This window comes from Canis lupus, chromosome 36 (assembly GCF_048164855.1).
Source record: "Canis lupus baileyi chromosome 36, mCanLup2.hap1, whole genome shotgun sequence".
Classification (NCBI taxonomy): domain Eukaryota; kingdom Metazoa; phylum Chordata; class Mammalia; order Carnivora; family Canidae; genus Canis; species Canis lupus.
Genome location: NC_132873.1, coordinates 21,244,495 through 21,262,403, shown reverse-complemented (window position 1 = coordinate 21,262,403; position 17,909 = coordinate 21,244,495). Strand labels below are relative to the sequence as shown.

The 17,909-nt window shown below is 35.2% G+C and overlaps 2 protein-coding genes across 7 annotated transcripts in view; one reads left to right on the top strand and one right to left on the bottom strand.

The window, feature by feature from the left end:
- The window catches only part of SGO2 (shugoshin 2), a 54,572-nt gene that overhangs the window by 23,697 nt on the left and 12,966 nt on the right, over positions 1-17,909 (top strand). For 5 of the 6 annotated variants that reach the window (XM_072813165.1, XM_072813162.1, XM_072813164.1 and 2 more), the window contains exons 5-6: positions 8,463-8,548; positions 17,467-17,606. In XM_072813165.1, coding sequence (XP_072669266.1) covers positions 8,463-8,548; positions 17,467-17,606 — 226 coding nt within the window. Of the gene's footprint in view, positions 1-7,066; positions 7,130-8,462; positions 8,549-17,466; positions 17,607-17,909 lie in introns of those variants that run through there. The other variant, XM_072813167.1, reaches the window with a different exon arrangement.
- LOC140625687 (heterogeneous nuclear ribonucleoprotein A1-like) lies at positions 11,081-12,376 on the bottom strand. Its single transcript, XM_072813168.1, is given in 1 exon segment — positions 11,081-12,376. A coding segment is annotated over 1 exon segment (1,119 nt). The 5' UTR covers positions 12,339-12,376; the 3' UTR covers positions 11,081-11,219.

Below are 17,909 nucleotides of genomic sequence, written 5' to 3'. Positions count from 1 at the left end.
ACAATTGAAAACTATTTGAGGAAAAAATAGAGGCAGGTCCTACTATACACCAATCTCTAAAATAAATTCTAGATGGATTTTTTTTTAAGATTTTATTTATTTATTCATGGGAGACACAGAGAAAGACCTAGGCAGAAGGAGGCTCCCTGCTGGAGCATGATGCTGGACTTGATCCCAGAACCCCTGGATCATGACCTGAACCAAAGGCAGATGCTCAACCACTGAGCCACCCAGACATCCCAAATTCTAGATGGATTTAAATATAAAAGGGAATATAAATATAAATATTTAAATATAAAAGGGAATCTTATAAAGTACAAAGAAATTACAAATAAATTCATGTTAGATATGAAAGACTTTTTTATTTTTTAAGATATTTATTTATTTATTTATTTATTTGACAGAGAAAGATTGTTCCAAGAGAGCCAAGCAGGGGGAGCAGCAGAGGGAGAGGGAAAAGCAGGGAGCCTAACACAGGGCTCAGTTCCAGGACCTGGGGATCATGACCAGAGCTGAAGGCATATGCTTAACCGACTGAAGCACCTAGGCACCCAGGAGAGGCCTTCCTTTACCCAGAAACAAAGATAGAAAGATAGAAGCCTTATAGGAAACTATTGATGGATTTTCTCAAAAGAGATTTTAGAAGGCTAAAAATAAAAAAGGCCAATGGAAGACTGGGAAAAATTAAGCATATAGCAGATAAAATATATATAACTTTAAATAAATATATATAAAATATGCACACAACACACATAATTTTTTTTTCTTTTTGAGATTTTGTTTATTTACTTGAGAGAGTGAGCGAGAGAGAGCAGGAGCAAGGGGAGGGGCAAAGGGAGAGGGAGAAGCAGACTCCCTACTGAGTAGGGAGCCTGATGTGGGCTCTATCCTAGGACCCCAGGACCTCAGGATCATGACCTAAACAGAAGACAGACACTCAACTGACTAAGCCACCCAGGTGCCCCAAAGCATTAATAAATATTAATATTAATATCTCTTATAATCTATTATGAGGAAAATCAAATCACTAGAAAAATCAGAAAGGGAAAAGGGCCAAATATTAGTGAAATTAAATCAATTATCTAAATAGGGAAAATAATTGCTATGAATTAATAATGAGAAGACAAAATATACATAATAAAACTGAAGAAAGGTTAGTAAAGTCTCAATTTAGGTAAATTTCTTGATAGATTCTGGAGGCACTTGAGTGCTTTAGAGGACAGCTTTTACTTTATTTATTTTCTTTAAAGATTTTATTTATTTATTCACGAGAGACAGAGAGAGAGAGAGAGAGTGAGGCAGAGACATAGGCAGAAGGAGAAGCAGGCTCCATGCAGGGAGCCCGATGTGGGACTCGATCCCCAGTCTCCAGGATCAGGCCCTGGGCTGAAGGGGCGCTAAACCGCTGAGCCACCCGGGCTGCCCAGAGGGAGCTTTTAAATGAGTTTGCCCGTAGTATTTCGATCCCAGCTCTGTTACTTCCTGGTCCTGTGATCTTGGCCTTTAGCTATCTGAACCTTAGTGTCCTCTTCTGCATGATGTGGATAATAGTAGTATACCTAAGGAAGAATTAGTGTAATGTTAAATGTGGCTAGCATGTGTCCTGGCAATAGGAAGAGTGTAATAAATATTAGGTGTCATTACTTTTTTTTATTATTGTGTGTGTATATCTTCCTGTTTTTTCTAAATTTCCTGCAAATCTCTTCTTTTAAAAACTTATAAAAGTCCTTTTTAAGGCTCCTAATGCATAGTCTTTGTAGTAAGAAGATAGGAACTCTTTCAACCTATGTGATCAGTGTTTAGCTCCTTTGAGAGTTTTATAAAAGCTAACCAAAGAGTATGTACTTATCACCAAACTTAATCCACATTTGGATAAAGAAAGGATTTGTAGAAATGTTCCTGTAGAAGAATATCTACTGGTTGTATAGTTACTAGTGTTATTATAAAGTTGATGTCAGTACAACCGGTGAGCAGAGATAGGCCTTATACATTTAGTACCCTCTAAGGAGAAGAGATGCTTTTCACTGAGTGGGTGGGTAGGGAAAGTCAGGGAGGGGGCTCTGTTTTGCTGATCAGCTTGCAGGGCTGAATCGAATTGCCCTGAATAAGTTACTAAGACTAGAATCAGACATAGCAGTGGGGAGTGTAGAGTTAGTACAAGAATTGACTTGGAGAGTGAGAGAAAGAAGTTAATTAATTAGTGAGTTATGTGATATAAAGCTCCTTCCTCCCACTGGTTCTTTAAAAAAAATCTTTAGTAAAGTCAACATAATAGCCAAATGCTTTTTGTGTTCTCTTTGGAGTGCTCGAAGAGGGCTGAGATCAGCATCTGGATTTAGGAGAAGTAAAGGAGAGTAAATGCAGAAGCTGGAGGATAAAAGGACAGCATACAACTTTGGTGTCTACTTTCTTAGACTTAACTGTTTAACAGACTAACTTGCACATCAGGTTTCGAGATTTGAATTCCTTTTTAATTGAAGGAGAGGATGTTAGGATGTCTACATTAGAATGTAGACATTCTAATAGAACAATATAGCCAAGTATAGAATGAAGGCTTATATATGCTTCTGTTCTGCTTTTAGCTGCTTTCTTCTTTCTCATTTTATCTCCTCATACTCATACAGGGAACTGCTTTGTTTCTTTGTATTAAACAAAAACATAAATATTTTCTTAATTTTCTTTTTTACGCAAAAGATAATATACTATCTCTAATTGTTCTATACCTTGCTTTTTTTAATGTGACATATCTTGAAGATCTCTCCATATGGTTACAAGGAGTGCTTCCTCATTCTTTTATAGTGCTCCTTAAGATAGATCTAGAATGGACTTCTAAACTATTTAACTAGACTCTGGGTTGGACACTTGAGTTGTCTTTTGCTGTCTTTGGCTTGACATTAGTGTAGAATGCCTTTTGCTCTTGCATTGTTAGTTTTTTCCCTCCCTTCTGGATTATTCCCATGCAAAAATGTTGTCTCCTAGCTCCCATCTTTAAAAAAAAAAAAAAAAAAGAAAGAAACCTCTTACTCAGATAAATCCCCTACCCCTAGCTACTCTCTCATTTTTTTCCTTTATAACAAAACTCTTTGAGAGAATTGTTCACACTGTCTCTGGTTTCTCTTGAACCCACACTAATTGGGGTTTTACCACCATTCCACTTAAAGTGCTCTTCTGCAAATTGATCTCTGTATCCAAAACCTAGATATTTCTTGGTCCTTATGCTGGCCTACACGTGACTTTTACAATACTACACTCTCCTAAGTTTCTTTTCACCTTTCTGATTCTTTTTTAGTCTGTTTGCTGGTTCCTCTTTATTTTGGGTACCCCAGAACTCAGTTCTTGGACTTCTTTCTCTCTTCTATTTACACTTGATCCCTAAATGATTCATTCATTCTCATGGATTTAATTATTGTTAAATACCCATGACTCTCAAATTTATACTTGTAGCCTGGCCATCTCCTCTGAATTCCAGAGAACACCCAGCCAACTGCCTATTTGGCATTTCTCTTTGGATGTCTGAGAGGCATCTTAAATTTTACATTTGCCACCAAACCAGTTCGTTTTGGGTTCTTCATCTCAGTTAATTGCAAATCTGTTTTCCTATTTTTTCCTCACACCCCATATTGGATCCTTTTAGCAATTCCTTTTAGTGCTGCCCTAAAAATCAGTGCAGAGTTTTACCACTTCTCATGTAACCCTGATGTTCACCACTCATCCAACCCACTGCTCTCTCTTACCCAAGTTCTTGGAGTGGCATCCCAACTTGGGCTTCTTGCTTCTGCTCTTGCCTCTATATTTGCCTCCCAGTATAGCAACCAGAGAGAGCCTATTAAAAACATTAGTCTCTCCTGAAAACTCTCCAGTGGCTTCCCATGTCGTCTACTGCTGTTATTGTCTGAAAACTGAAACTTGTGTTCTTTCTCTCACCTTATTGACTACTCAGATCCTTCTACTCTTTAACATCTCCAATCCGCAGGCCTCTTTCCACTTCTCAAACATAGGCAAGCTGCCACCTCAGGGCCTTTGGACTTGTTGTACCTTCTTATGGGCTACTCCTTACTTTAGTGATGTTAGTTAAGCCTTCCCTGGCAACCTTGTATAAATCTAAATCCTTCCTGAAACCTGCCCAACATTTCATACTCTGCTTCTCTGCTTTAATTTTTCTCCTTACCACTTAATTACTATATGACATATAATTTTTTTATTCAGCTCCCCAGAGCATAAGGTTCTTGAGTACAGGATTTTTGTCTATATCACACCAATGTCTAGAACATACTAGAAAGCAATAAATTTTAATAAAATGTTGGATAATGTTTCCCAATTAGGAATGATCCTGGTTTTTTTTTTCTTAAGGGTAATGTACATCATATTTATCGTATAATACTTCTGTTATTTAGTTTTTTAAATAAAAAAATAATGTGAAATACTTTTTTAGCATCTATGGTGATAATCATGTGGTCTTTATTTTTACGTGTATTAATATGATGATTTACTTTATTTTTTTTTTGATGATTTACTTTAATACCTTTCCTAATTTAGCAATTATGGAATAAATTTCAGAAATGATTTAATATACTCCTAAATTCTTTTTACCAGTATTTTGTTAGGAATTTCTTTATTATTATTTATAATTGAGGTTTTCTTTTTTTTTTATTTTTTATTTTTTTATTTTACCATTTCATTTATTGGTGTTCAATTTGAGGTTTTCTTTTTATATAGTCTTTAGACATTGATAAAAATATTATAAATACTGAACTCATAAAAAGAATTTGGCTAATTTCCTTGTGATCTAGAAAAATGATATAGTATTAGAATTATTTTTTCTTTAAGTGCTTCCTAGAATTCTTTTTTTTGTTTTGTTCTTTTAATATTTATTTGTTCATGAGAGACACACAGAGAGGCAGAGACACAGGCAGAGGGAGAAGCAGGCTCCAGGCAGCCCGATGTGGGACTCAATCCTGGGACCACAGGATCACTCCCTGAGCTGAAGGCAGACGCTTAACCGCTGAGCCACCCAGGTGTCCCAACTTCCTAGAGTTCTTCTGTGAAACCTGGGTCTTGCTTGGTAGAAATGGTCGTTCTTTGTTTACTTTATTTCTTTGTGGATATGGGTTTGCTTAGGAAAATTTCTATCTTTTGTGGTCAGTTTTGTTGAATTATATTTCCTTAAAAGTAATTTTTTCATTCATGTTTTCAAATTGATTTGCACACAGTTGACCAAAATAGTCTGTCATTTAAAAATTTTGTCTGTGGCATATTTTCCCAGTTAACTAATTTTATGTATTTGGGCTTTTATTTTTTTTGCCCCACCAGGTTAGGTAGTTGTTGTTTTTCTATTTTTCTTTTTCCTTTAAAAGAACCATCTTCTGGGTTTTTAATTTTTAATTCTAATTTAATTCTAATTTAGCGTTTCAGACTTAACTAATTTTTGCTTCTGTCTTTAGTAGTAATTTCTCCTTTCCTGTGGTTTATTTTACTGTTACTTCTTTAAGGCAGATGCTTATTTTTTTATTCTTTTTTTTTTTTAAGACTTTATTTATTTATTCATGAGAGACAGAGAGAGAGGGGCAGAGACATAGGCAGAGGGAGAAGCAGGCTCCCTCTGGGGAGCCTGATGTGGGACTCAGTCCCAGGACCCCAGGATCATGACTTAAGCCAAATGCAGATCAGATGCCCCTATTTTTTTATTCTTAATTCTGTAGGAAGGTACCATTTTTTTCACATTGCTCTGAAGAATTTTGTCTTTAGTTTTGCAAAATATATCCTGGCATGGAGTTCTTGGAGTTTATCCGTTTTTGGGGTTCACACAGCTCGAATATGCAGATTAGTTTCTTTTGCCAAATGTGGGGGATTTTCAGCCATTCTTTTTCTTTTTTTTTTTTTTTAAGATTTTATTTTTATTTATTCATAGAGACAGAGAGAGAGGCAGAGACACAGGCAGAGGGAGAAGCAGGCCTCATACAGAGAGCCTGACGTGGAACTCCATCCAAGGTCTCCAGGATCACGTCCTGGGCTGCAGGCAGCGCTAAACCACTGCGCCACCAGGGCTGCCCAGCCATTATTTTTCTAAAACTTTGTCAGGTCTTCCCTCTTTATCTCCTTCCTGGAACTTCAGTGACATGAGTTCTAACATCTTTTGTTAGAATTCCATAAATCCCTGATCCTCTTAATTATTTTTCAGTATCTTCTCTGTTGCTTAGATTGGGTGCTTTCTGTTGCTTTATCTTCAGGTTCACAGATTTTTCTCCCCGCTCTGACTTTGAGTCATTGAGTTTTTAATTTATTTTGGTTATTGTATTTTTCAGTTCTAAATTCCCATTTGCTTCTTCTTTGTATCTTTATTTGCTGAGACTTTCTGTTTCTTTGCTGAGATTTTTGTATTTTTTTTCATGTAAGCAAGTTAGTGATTTCTTATTAAAGCATTTTTATGATGGCTGCTTTAAAATCCTTGTAAGAGGGATGCCTTGGTGGCTCAGTGGTTGAGCGTCTGTCTTTGGCTTAGGGCATGATGCTGGGGTTCTGAGATCGAGTCCTGTATCGGGCTTCCTGTGAGGAGCTTGCTTCTCTCTCTGCCTGTGTCTCTCATGAATAAATAAATAAAATCTTTAAAAATTTAAAAAAAAATCCTTGTTAGGTAATTCTAGCTTCTGTGTCATCTTGGTGTTGGTGTTTGCTGATTGTCTTTTCATGTTCACATTTAGAATTTTCATATTTAAGCCTTGTCCTAATTCTTTGTGTAGTAAGTTATTTTATATTATATCTTGGGCATTTAGGTCGTGTATTATGAATCTCCAGATCTTATTTAAATCTTCTGTTTAAGCAGGCTTCCTCTGATACCATGCCAGTGGCAAAGTGCCACCTACTGCCAAGTTGGAAGGGGTCAAAGTTTAGGGTCTCTACTCAGCTTCTGTTGTCACCTTGGTGATGGATGGAGCTGGGAGTTCAGACACCACCTTGGATGAACAGAGCAGGGATGCCTCATGACTTTATGGCTTCCAATGACAGCAGGATTGTGGGAATTAGGAAGGGGGGAGATTGTTACCATTGAAGAGTGGTGAAAATCCTAACTTTCTACTAGACCTTTCTGTCACCACCCTAGAGGAGAAGAAGAGGGACTTCTTGTTACTACCTGGTGAGAATGAAAGTCTAGAGTCCCACGTATTCTCCAACAGTGATGGGGGTGTCCGTCTTACCGCTGAGCTGTTCCACCTCTCTTCTTGGCCTTTTCTGACAGTATTCCCAGTTTGAAGGAGAGTTGCCTGGTTATAGCCTGGTGAACATGGAAGTCTAGGCTCTCCATTTGGCTTTTGCATGTTTGTCAAAAATTAATTGACCAAATGTGTGTGGGTCTGTTTCTGGACTCTATTGTATTTCATTGATCTGTTTGTCTGTCTTTACGCTAATATTATACTGTCTTAATTATCATAGCCCTCCAACTTTGTTCTTTTTTCAAAGTTGTTGTAGCTATTCTGGGTCCTTTGTATTTCCATTTAAATTTTAAAATTAGCTTGTCAACTTGGCCATACTCCTGTTTCTATTACAGGTTAGCAGTGTAATAAGAAAACATGGTTGTGTGTTGCCTAATTTTATAGTCTGTATTAAATATAAATAGTTAAAACATGTTCAAAAAATGTGTGAGAGGGGCAGCCCTGGTGGCTCAGCGGTTTAGCGCCGCCTTCAGCCCAGGGCCTGATTTGGACACCTCGGATCAAGTCCTGCGTCAGGCTCCCTGCATGGAGCCTGCTTCTCCTCTGTCTGTGTCTCTGCCTCTCTCTCTCTCTCTCTCTCTCTCTGTGTGTCTCTCATGAATAAATAAATAAAATCTTAAAAAAAAAAAGTGTGAGAAAATTTCAAAAGTATAGATTAAAAAAAAACCTAAAAGATACATTAAAATCACCTAGACTGGGAACCCTGGGTGGCTCAGCGGTTTGGCGCCTGCCTTTGGCCCAGGGCATGATCCTTGAGTCCTGGGATCAAATCCCACATCAGGCTCCCTGCATGGAGTCTGCTTCTCCCTCTGACTGTGTCTCTGCCTGTCTCTCATAAATAAATAAATAAAATCTATAAAAAAAATAAAAAATAAAATAAAATCACCTAGACTTTTAGTTTTAAAAGATCATTAAAATGTAGATTATAAAATGCAATTATACATAATACATATGTAGACATGAAGATATTGAGTATTTATGTAGAGATATATATGTGCAGATATACACATATTTATTCATATACAGAGAAGACAGTTTGGAAGTTTATATATCAAAATATTAGCAATGATTATCTTTGAGGGCATAATAAAGGATAAACTATGTTTAATCTTACCACATTATTCTCATTCAACTATTGAAAACTAATGGAAGAATCGTTCTATTACTATTGGTATACTTGTAAATCTGGTATAGTAAAAATTAAATGAGATTAGAAATTATTTTTCCTTTTCATTTTCTTTATTTTTTTCAAAATAGTTTCATCAGAGTCCCTTTCTACTGTCAAGTATCAAGAAGAAACGGGTTAGTAAACAGTGTAAGTTGGTACGTCTTCCATTTGCAAGGTAATTGCTTCAAACTTAGTTAAATACTTGCCTAGATAATGCTTTGCACAGTTTTTATTTGGTCTTCTTTCTTGAAACATAGAAAAACATTTCAAAGTAAATAACGAAATACTTGTTAACGTTGTACCAGTTTCTTGTTAACATTGTACCAGTAAAAGAAATTGAAGACATAGTCTAATAGAACTGAAATAATATTCAGCTTTCCCATAGACTCTAGAGAAGAAAGAGGCAAAAGTGAACCTTTAGTTTCATGGGTTTGAATTATACTGGTTCAGAGGGTTTAGATTTTTATGTAACACATCCATTATTTGTGTGTTACAGTGTTTAGGTTTCATCAACATGTGGTTGCCTAGTAAAGTAGGAATGAGATGATCTGTAGTTCTTGGTACAGGTTATATCTCCAGGGTTCCAAAGAGACTTATGCATCAATTCAATAACCACAAGCATGTGTAGTATGCTGGTACTCTGGTTCTTTTCTTTCTTTTCCCCTAGGTCCCCACTGGCATCATGTCTTCTGCTGGGTAAATCTGATAACTATTTCTATCTTTATTATCTTGCATACTGCTCCAAGCTTCATCTATTTTTTTAAAAAAAGATTTTTATTTATTTGATAGAGAGAGAGCACAAGCAGGGGGAGTGGCGTGGCAGGCAGAGGGAGAGGATGAATCAGGCTCCCTGCTCAGGGTTCAGTCTCAGGGCTCAGTCCCAGGATCCTGGGATCATGACCTGAGCTGAAGGCAGATGCTTAACCAACTGAGCCACCCAGGTGCTCCTGCTCCGAGCTTTAAAATTAACTTTGACCATTGCTATTCTCCTGACCAAAATGACCATTTCTTGATTAATTTGATTATAAATCATTATAAAATTGAGTGTTCTATCAGTGAACATGGTATATTATTTAGATATTATGGATTTTCTCTGTTTTACCGAATAGTTATTGCACATCTTTTTCTTACTTTTCTTACTTATTAGATGTTTAGTGGTATTCTGAATGATATTGTTTTTAAATTTCATTTTCTTCTTGATGCTAGTATGTAGAAATACAATTGATTTTTAAACATTGACCTTGTTTCCAGTGACCTTGCTATTAATTTTAATAGTTTATCTGTAGTTTTTTTCCCCATTTTCTATGAATGTAATTTTATTATTTAGAAATAGGACAATTTCCCCTTCTCCCCTTCAGTTTGTAGGCCTTTAATTTTTTTCTTACCTTATTGCAGTGACTGTTTTTTGTTCAATAATGAATAAAAGTAGTAATGATGGGTATCCTTATTGTGTTTGCCTTATCTAATATGTTATGTTTGCCTTTGGTGTTTTGTAGATTCTTCTTAACAAATTGAAAACTTCCTTTGTACTCCTAGTTTTCCTGAATGGCATTTTAATTTTATCAAATGCTTTTTATGTCCTATCAAGAACATATTATTTTTTTTCTCTTTTCTATTATTTTTAATATTTTTCTATTAATATAATGAATTTTAAGGATTGATATTTAAATATTAAATCAATATTACAGTTCTACAGTGAACTGCTCCTAATGATACATCCTTTATCACTAAATTTTACTTATTATTTTTTTGTTAAAGATTTATTTATCCATTCATGAGAGACATAGAGAGAGACATAGACATTGATTATTTTTTAAAGGATTTTTCCTTGTATGTTAATAATAAAGATGTTTTATAATATTTCATTATTAAAATAATTTGTCAAATCCTGGTATTTATTATGCTGATCATAGTAAATGAATTGATAAGTGCACTTATTTTTTATTTTCTATAAGTATTTGTGTAAATATATTTTTTTCCTTTAAGTGTTGGGGAGAAATTATCCGGGCCTTCAGGTTTTCTTGTGGAAAGGTTTTTTTATTATATCCTATTTTAATAGATACAGGAATATTCTGATTTTCTATTTTTTCTTGTGTCAAGTTTGTTATTTTTTCTCAGTTTTTCCATTTTATCTAAAATATCAAATTATTAGCATCTAATTGTTTATAATTCCTCTAGTTACATCTTTAATGTTTGTAGAGTATGTAGAGATGTTCTCTTTTTCTTTCTTAATATTGAGTGTATTTTATCAATATTTTCTTGATGAGTTGTGTTCTAGGGATTTATTAGTTTTATTCATCTATGCAAAATGAATCCTTTTTTGGACTATGTAGATCTTTCTTTTTAACATATTTGTTTCCTGTTGCGTTTAATCTGCTCTTTATTATTTCTTTCTGTTTTGCTTTTTCTTTCTTTTCAATTTAAAAGTTTTATTATTACTGCTATTATTTGTTTCTTGAGCTAGTTTAGATTATTAATTTTTAGCCTTTCTTTTAAAAAAAAATTTTTTTTTTAAGATACATTTATTCAGCATCATGATCAGACTATTACATTTAGCAATCAACAGCATGGGTGCAAAAAAAAAAATCTACATTAAAACCCTTTGTTGGAATGCTTTACACTTTCCACAGAACAGAAACTAAAATAACCTGTTACAATTAGTCACAAATACAGTCCTCGAGTTTTTTGCCCATACACATGAGTATTGTCTAAAACATGTCTTCTTTGTAGCAGCTAGGCCCTGCCACCACTGTGCTTGGCTGAGTTCACAAATCTGTTGTAACCTGTAGCTTCCCTGTCACTTCTCTGGCTCTCCTCTCCTGCTTAGCTTTGTTTCCTGGCAGTAATTAAAACCTGCCACTGCCATAGCTGCTGCTGCTGCTGGAACCGCCATAGCCACCTTGGTTTCGTGGTTTGGCAAAGTATTGGCCTCCACCACCATAGGGGCCAGAGCTTCTGCCTCCAAAATTTCCTCCTTTCATGGGTCCAAAATTTGAGGATTGATTGTTGTAATTGCCAAAATCGTTATAGCTTCCGCCACCTCCAAAGTTGCTTCCACTACCACCGCCATAGCTGCCTCCGCCTCCTCTGTTGTTATAGCTGTCATAGCTGCCACTCCTGCCATAGCCACTGCCCTGGTTTCCATAACCCTGTCCACCACTTCCATAGCCTCTGCTTCCTCCAGAGTAACCAGGGCCGCCTCCTCCATAACCACCATCATTACCAAATCCGTTATAGCCAACCCCACTGCCACCGTATCCACCACCACCTCGACTGCCACCGAAGCCACCTCGACCACTGAAGTTCCCTCCACGACCAAAGTTGTCATTCCCACCAAAACCACCTCCACGACCACCACCAAAGTTTCCAGAACCACTTCAGCCTCTTTGGCTGGACAAAGCACTAGCCATCTCTTGCTTCGATAGGGCTTTCCTTACTTCACAGTTGTGGCCATTCACAGTATGGTATTTTTGAATGACAATCTTGTCTACAGAGTCGTGGTCGTCAAAGGTCACAAAAGCAAAACCTCTCTTTTTGCCACTGCCTCGGTCAGTCATGATCTCAATCACTTCAATTTTCCCATACTGTTCAAAATAATCTCTTAGATGATGTTCTTCAGTGTCTTCTTTAATGCCACCGACAAAAATCTTTTTCACAGTTAAGTGGACACCGGGTCTTTGAGAATCTCCTTGGGAGACAGCCCTCTTTGGTTCCACGACTCTTCCGTCCACCTTGTGTGGCCTGGCGTTCATGGCCGCGTCCACCTCCTCCACGGTGGCCTACGTGACGAACCCAAAGCCTCTGGAGTGCTTGGTGTTGGGGTCTCTCATTACTACACAGTCCGTAAGCGTCCCCCATTGCTCAAAATGGCTCCTCAGACTCTCATCGGTTGTTTCGAAGCTCAAACCTCTGATGAAGAGCTTCCGCAGCTGCTCAGGCTCTTTGGGAGACTCTGACTTAGACATGACGGCGGTGGGAGGGGAGACTTTAACGATGCTTACTCGGCGGTGTCCAGGGGCAGAAAGGAGTAATCTAACGAACGTATCTTCAAAAATATTTTTAAAGGCTTATTTAGCTGCACCACATAATTTTTGATGTGCCATATCCTTATTACCATTGAGTTTAAAATATTTTCTACTTTCTATTCTGATATATTCTTTGAATCATGGATCATTAACAAGCATATTAAATTTCCAATCAGCTGGATATGTTTTTTCTAATTACTTTTTTTTGCTGATTTCTAGCTGATGTCCATTGTAGTTATGGAACATGAATCAAATGATTTTGATCTTTTGAAATATATTAATATTTGCATTAGGACACTTCTTGGTCTAACTTGGTAAATATTTTGGGTACACATAAAAAGAATATGTATTTTGTGGTTGTTGGATACAGTACTTTGTATCAGTTGTGTCAAGTTTATGGATTATATTGTTCAAAACTTCCATACCCTTCTTGCTTCTGTCATCTCTTCTATAAGCTACTGATAGAAATGCATTAAAGTCTGCCACTATGATTATGGATTCATGAATTTCTCCTTTTAGTTTTGTCAATTTTTGCTTTACGTGTTTTAAAGTTCTTAGTAAACACATTTAAGTTTAGGATTGAGGGATGCCTGGGTCATTCAGTGGTTAAGCATCTGCCTTTGGCTCAGGTGATCCCAGGGCCCAGGAATCAAGTCCTACATCAAGCTCCCTGCAAGGAGCCTGCTTCTCTCTCTGCCTATGTCTCTGCCCCTCTCTCTCTGTGTCTCTCATGAATAAATAAATAAAATCTTTAAAAAAGTTTAGGATTAATTTGTTTTCCTGATGACTTGTTTTATCAATATGAATTACTTCTAGAAATGATTCTTGCTTTAAGTCTACTTGTCTGATACAGCATTTCTCTGGTTTTCTATAACTTTTAAATTCTATTAATTTAAAATGCATATAAGTTCTTTTTAAAAAATTAATTCATTGTAACATCTTTTAATTAGAATATTTAGTATGTTTGCATTTAATATCATTGACGATATAATTGGATTTATATATGCCATCTAGTTGTTTTCTATTTGAGCAATCTGTTTTATATTGTTTCTCTTCTTTCTTGATTTCTTTGGAAATAAAATGTTTTCCATTATTTTTCTTATCTATTAACTTGTTATCTTCTACTGTTCTTTTATGAGTACTCTAGTGACAGCAACATTCATCCTTAGATTTTTTTTTAACTTTCATACATACATATATTTTAATCCCACAAATTACTACTTTCATTGTTTTGTGTAGCCAAGATTCATTTAAATCACATACATATTTAACTTTTTTATCTTTTTCATATTGTTTCCTATATTTTTAGTTGTATACCCATTCACAGTTGTTTTCCTCAGCGTCAATGAGGTAAAATTCACTGCTTTCATTTTGAGATTCCTTTTTAAGATAATTTTTCTAATGCTGAAAGAAATTCTTTTTATTTCTTTTAATGCAGGTCCTGGCAATGCATTCATTCAGCTTTTGTTTTTCTAGGAACATACTTATTTCATCTTCATTTCTGGAGTATGTTTGCAATTACAAAATTTTAAGTTGGGAATTATTTTTAGCAATTTAAAAGTGTTATTTTATTGTCTGTGGCATCTGTCTTTTCTTTTGAAAAGTTAGTACCTTTTTTGCAAATTGAAGAAAAACTTTCCTCTTTATTCTGGTTTGCTTAGTGTTTTTATAATGAATTTATATTGAATTATGTCAATTTTTTTTTCTGTATCTGGAGATAATCATGACTTTTCTCCTTTATATCTGGTTTCATCCATGTTTTTTATCAGTTTTTTTTCCTATTTCATGTTTCATTGGTGACTGCTCTTTATTATTTCCTTTATTCTACTTAGTTTTAAAAAATTGAGATCTACTTCATTTGTCAGTGTGGTGACTTCAGTTTATTTGCATTAAAACAAACTTCTATCTCAAATTCTACGTGGTCATGGTGTATTATTCTTACTATATATTAATGGATAGGATTTGATAACTTTTTCTTTAAATTTTTTTATCTGTATTTATAAGGGATATTGGTCTATAATTTTCTTACTGTATCTTTGATGAGTTTTAATAAGAGTTGTGCTGGCTTTGTAAAACAAGATTAGAAGCATTCCCTCTTTCTCCATTTTTTGAAAGGGTGTACAACTGGGATTTCTTCCTTAAATGTTTGAAAGAATTAAAGAGAGAACATATTTGGACCTGAGTTTTTAATTATTAATTTGATCTCTTAAATAAATATAAGGCTTTTCAGATTTTTTCTATTATTTTCAAGTCAATTTAGAAAATACTTGTGTTGGGACACATGGGTGGCTCAGTGGTTGAGCGTTTGCCTTTGACTCAGGGCGTGATCCTGGAGCCCCACATCAGGCTCCTTGCATGGAGCCTGCTTCTCCCTCTGCCTATGTCTCTCTCTCTCTCTCTCTCTCTCTCTCCATGTCTCTCATGAATAAGTAAATAAAATCTTAAAAAAAAAAATTGTCTTTCCAAAAATTCATCTACTTCTTCTAGGCAGTCAAGTTTATTGGCATAAAGTTGTTTATAATATACCCTTATTATTCTTTTAAAGCCTGTGACATCTGTAGTGAGGTTCTTTTCTCTCATCATTGATATTGGTAATTTGTATCACTCTTTTTTTTTAATTTATCAAGCTAGCTATATTATTGTCAATTTTATTGATTCCTTTAGAGACTCAGCTTTTGGTTTCATTGATTTTTTTTTTTTTTTTTTAAGATTTCATTTATTTATTCATGAGAGGCACAGAGAAAGAGGCAGGAGAAACAGGCTCCCTATGGGGAGCCCAATATGGAACTTGATCTCAGGACCCCGGAATGATGCCCTGTGCCGAAGGCAGATGTTCAACCACTGAGCCACCTAGGTGTCCCAGTTTAATTGATATTTTTTGTCAATTTTTCTTTCATATTTCATTAGTGTCTGCTCACTTTTTTTTCTGTTTAAGATTTTATTTATTTATTCATGAGAGACACAGAGAGAGAGAGAGAGAGGCAGAGAGACAGGCAGAGGGAGAAGCAGGCTCCTTGCAGGGAGCCTGATGTGGGACTCGATTCCAGGACTCCAGGATCAGGCCCTGGGCCTAATGCAAGCGCTAAACCGCTGAGCCACCCAGGGATCCCCGTCTGCTCGTTATTATATCCTTTATTCAAGTTTCATTCATTTTGTAGCATGTGTTACTATTTCATTCCTTTTTATGACTGAATAAGTTTCTGTTTTTTGGGAATCCCTGGATGGCTCAGCGGTTTAGCACCTGCCTTCAGCCCAGGTCATGATCCTGGAGTCCCAGGATCAAATCCCACATCAGGCTCCCTGCATGGAACCTGCTTCTCCCTCTGCCTGTGTCTCTGCCTCTTTGTGTCTTCCATGAATAAATAAGTAAAATCTTAAAAAAAAATTTCTGTTGTTTGCGTATCTTATTTTGTATATCCATTCAGTTAATGAACATTTGTGCTATTTTTACTTTTTGACGATTCTGAACAGTGGTGCTATGAACATTCATGTAAAAGTTTTTGTGTGGACATAGTTTTCAATTTATGCCAACAAGTAGAATTACTGAGTCATATAACTGTATAACTTTTGGAGGTGGTGCCAAACCATTTTACAAAGCTGCTGCGTTGTTTTACATTTCCACCAGCGAAGTATTAGGGTCACAGTTTCTTTGCATCCTTACCAATACTTGTTATTATCTATGCTTTTGATTATAACCATCTAGTTGGTATAAAGTGGTATTTCATTTTGATTTTGATTTCCTTGATAATATTAATAATATTGAGAATTCTTTCATGCTCAATATTTTCATTTGAGCATATTTTCATGAGTGTTTTATATCAGGAACATTCTCTATTGGTTATCTTTTTCCCTTGAGTTTGAACACTTTTTTCCTGTTGCATTATATTTTGAATAATATTGGATTATATGCTGGACATGTGAGTCCTATGTTATAGAAAGTCTGGATTCAGGTGTGTTCCTCCAACAAATTTGTGTTTTATTTTACTAGGCAATTACCTTGTCTGAACTCAAACTTATTATTTTCCTGTAAGTGGCAACATATGAAATCTCATTTTAGTTCTTTTATCCTTAGCTGGCCTGCTTGGAATCTTCCTCACATATGTATGATCTTTGGGTCAGCCAGAGATGGGGAGGGGAACAATTTACACACAAAATTTGGGTCTCCCCTCTCTACCTGTTATTTCCCCATCACACATACTTTTGCATCTGTCTTAATTGTTTTTAATTCTTACCTTGAATCAGTAAGAATATAGATTTCTAACTTTTTAAAAATGTGGCACTGGCTGAGGTTGTAAACTCACCTTTTTTTTAAAGTATCACTCGCTCTTTATTTGCTTTTTGTTTACTCTCCAGTTACTTTAGGTAGTTTTTAAAAATATTTTATCCAGAATTTATAGTCATTATGTTTGATAGGGCTGATTCAAAAATAGCTATTCAGCCATTATCAGAAACATAACCTCTTAAATTTGTTTGGCATTTAAGACAAAATCTTTGTCTTTGGGGGATGTTAATCCTCATTCTTTGAATTCAAGGTCAGTTTAATTATTTCTGTCTGTTTATATCCCCCTGCAGCCAAATAGATTTAACTACTCTAGGAATATGGCCTTAGTTTACATGAATACCTTTTGGCACATAGGAAACTTTAGTTCACACTTAACTTTACATACAACTGTACTTATTGAAACTATAGAAAAATTTTTGGTTATTCTATAAAATTAACTGTAAGAAAGCTATAAATATTATATGAGTATTTGTTAGTATGTTTGAAGTTTATTCGTTTCATTAGTATTATTACTCTTAGTAGCCCAACCAGTGGTTATATCATTTATCTCTTTTTGAGGCCACTGGGGCTCTGAGGTAAGTAGCATTCCTGTTTTATTCCAAGTTCTATACTATTAGAAACTATCTCTTTCCTACCTATAATTGTCTTCATTGAACATAAAAAGATACCAGAGTGGGCTTGTGGTTGGATCTTAAATAAATGGCATATAAAAAGAACTATCTATGTAATTTTCTAATTAATTTTTGTAAAATACAAAACTCGTCATTTATTTCCACCTGCATTTAGGGTTCCATTAACTTCAAATGATGATGATGATGATGATGATGATGATAAAGAGAAAGAGAAAATGCAATATGATGACAGTGCTATATCAAAGATATCACCTGATATTCCCTCTTCGGTATCAACAGGGCAACCTTTATCAAGTCAGTATGATTTGTAATTGTTACTTCTTAAAGAAAATAATCATAATATGTGTGGTTTAGATGATTCAGACATTTTTTCTATTTTTGATATGTTTCCCAAAGGTGAGATTTAAAAAAATTTTAATATCAATATTAAAAAGTTATATTCATCAGACTTTTTTGCTTGAGGCCCATGGTTTATAAACAGTTAATAAGGTAGCTCTCTTATGTTATAGATTTGCTAACTCCCATCATTTAAAACTACTGGTGAAAAATTTAATTTTTATTGTATTTTATTTTTTTTCTAAGATTTTATTTATTTAT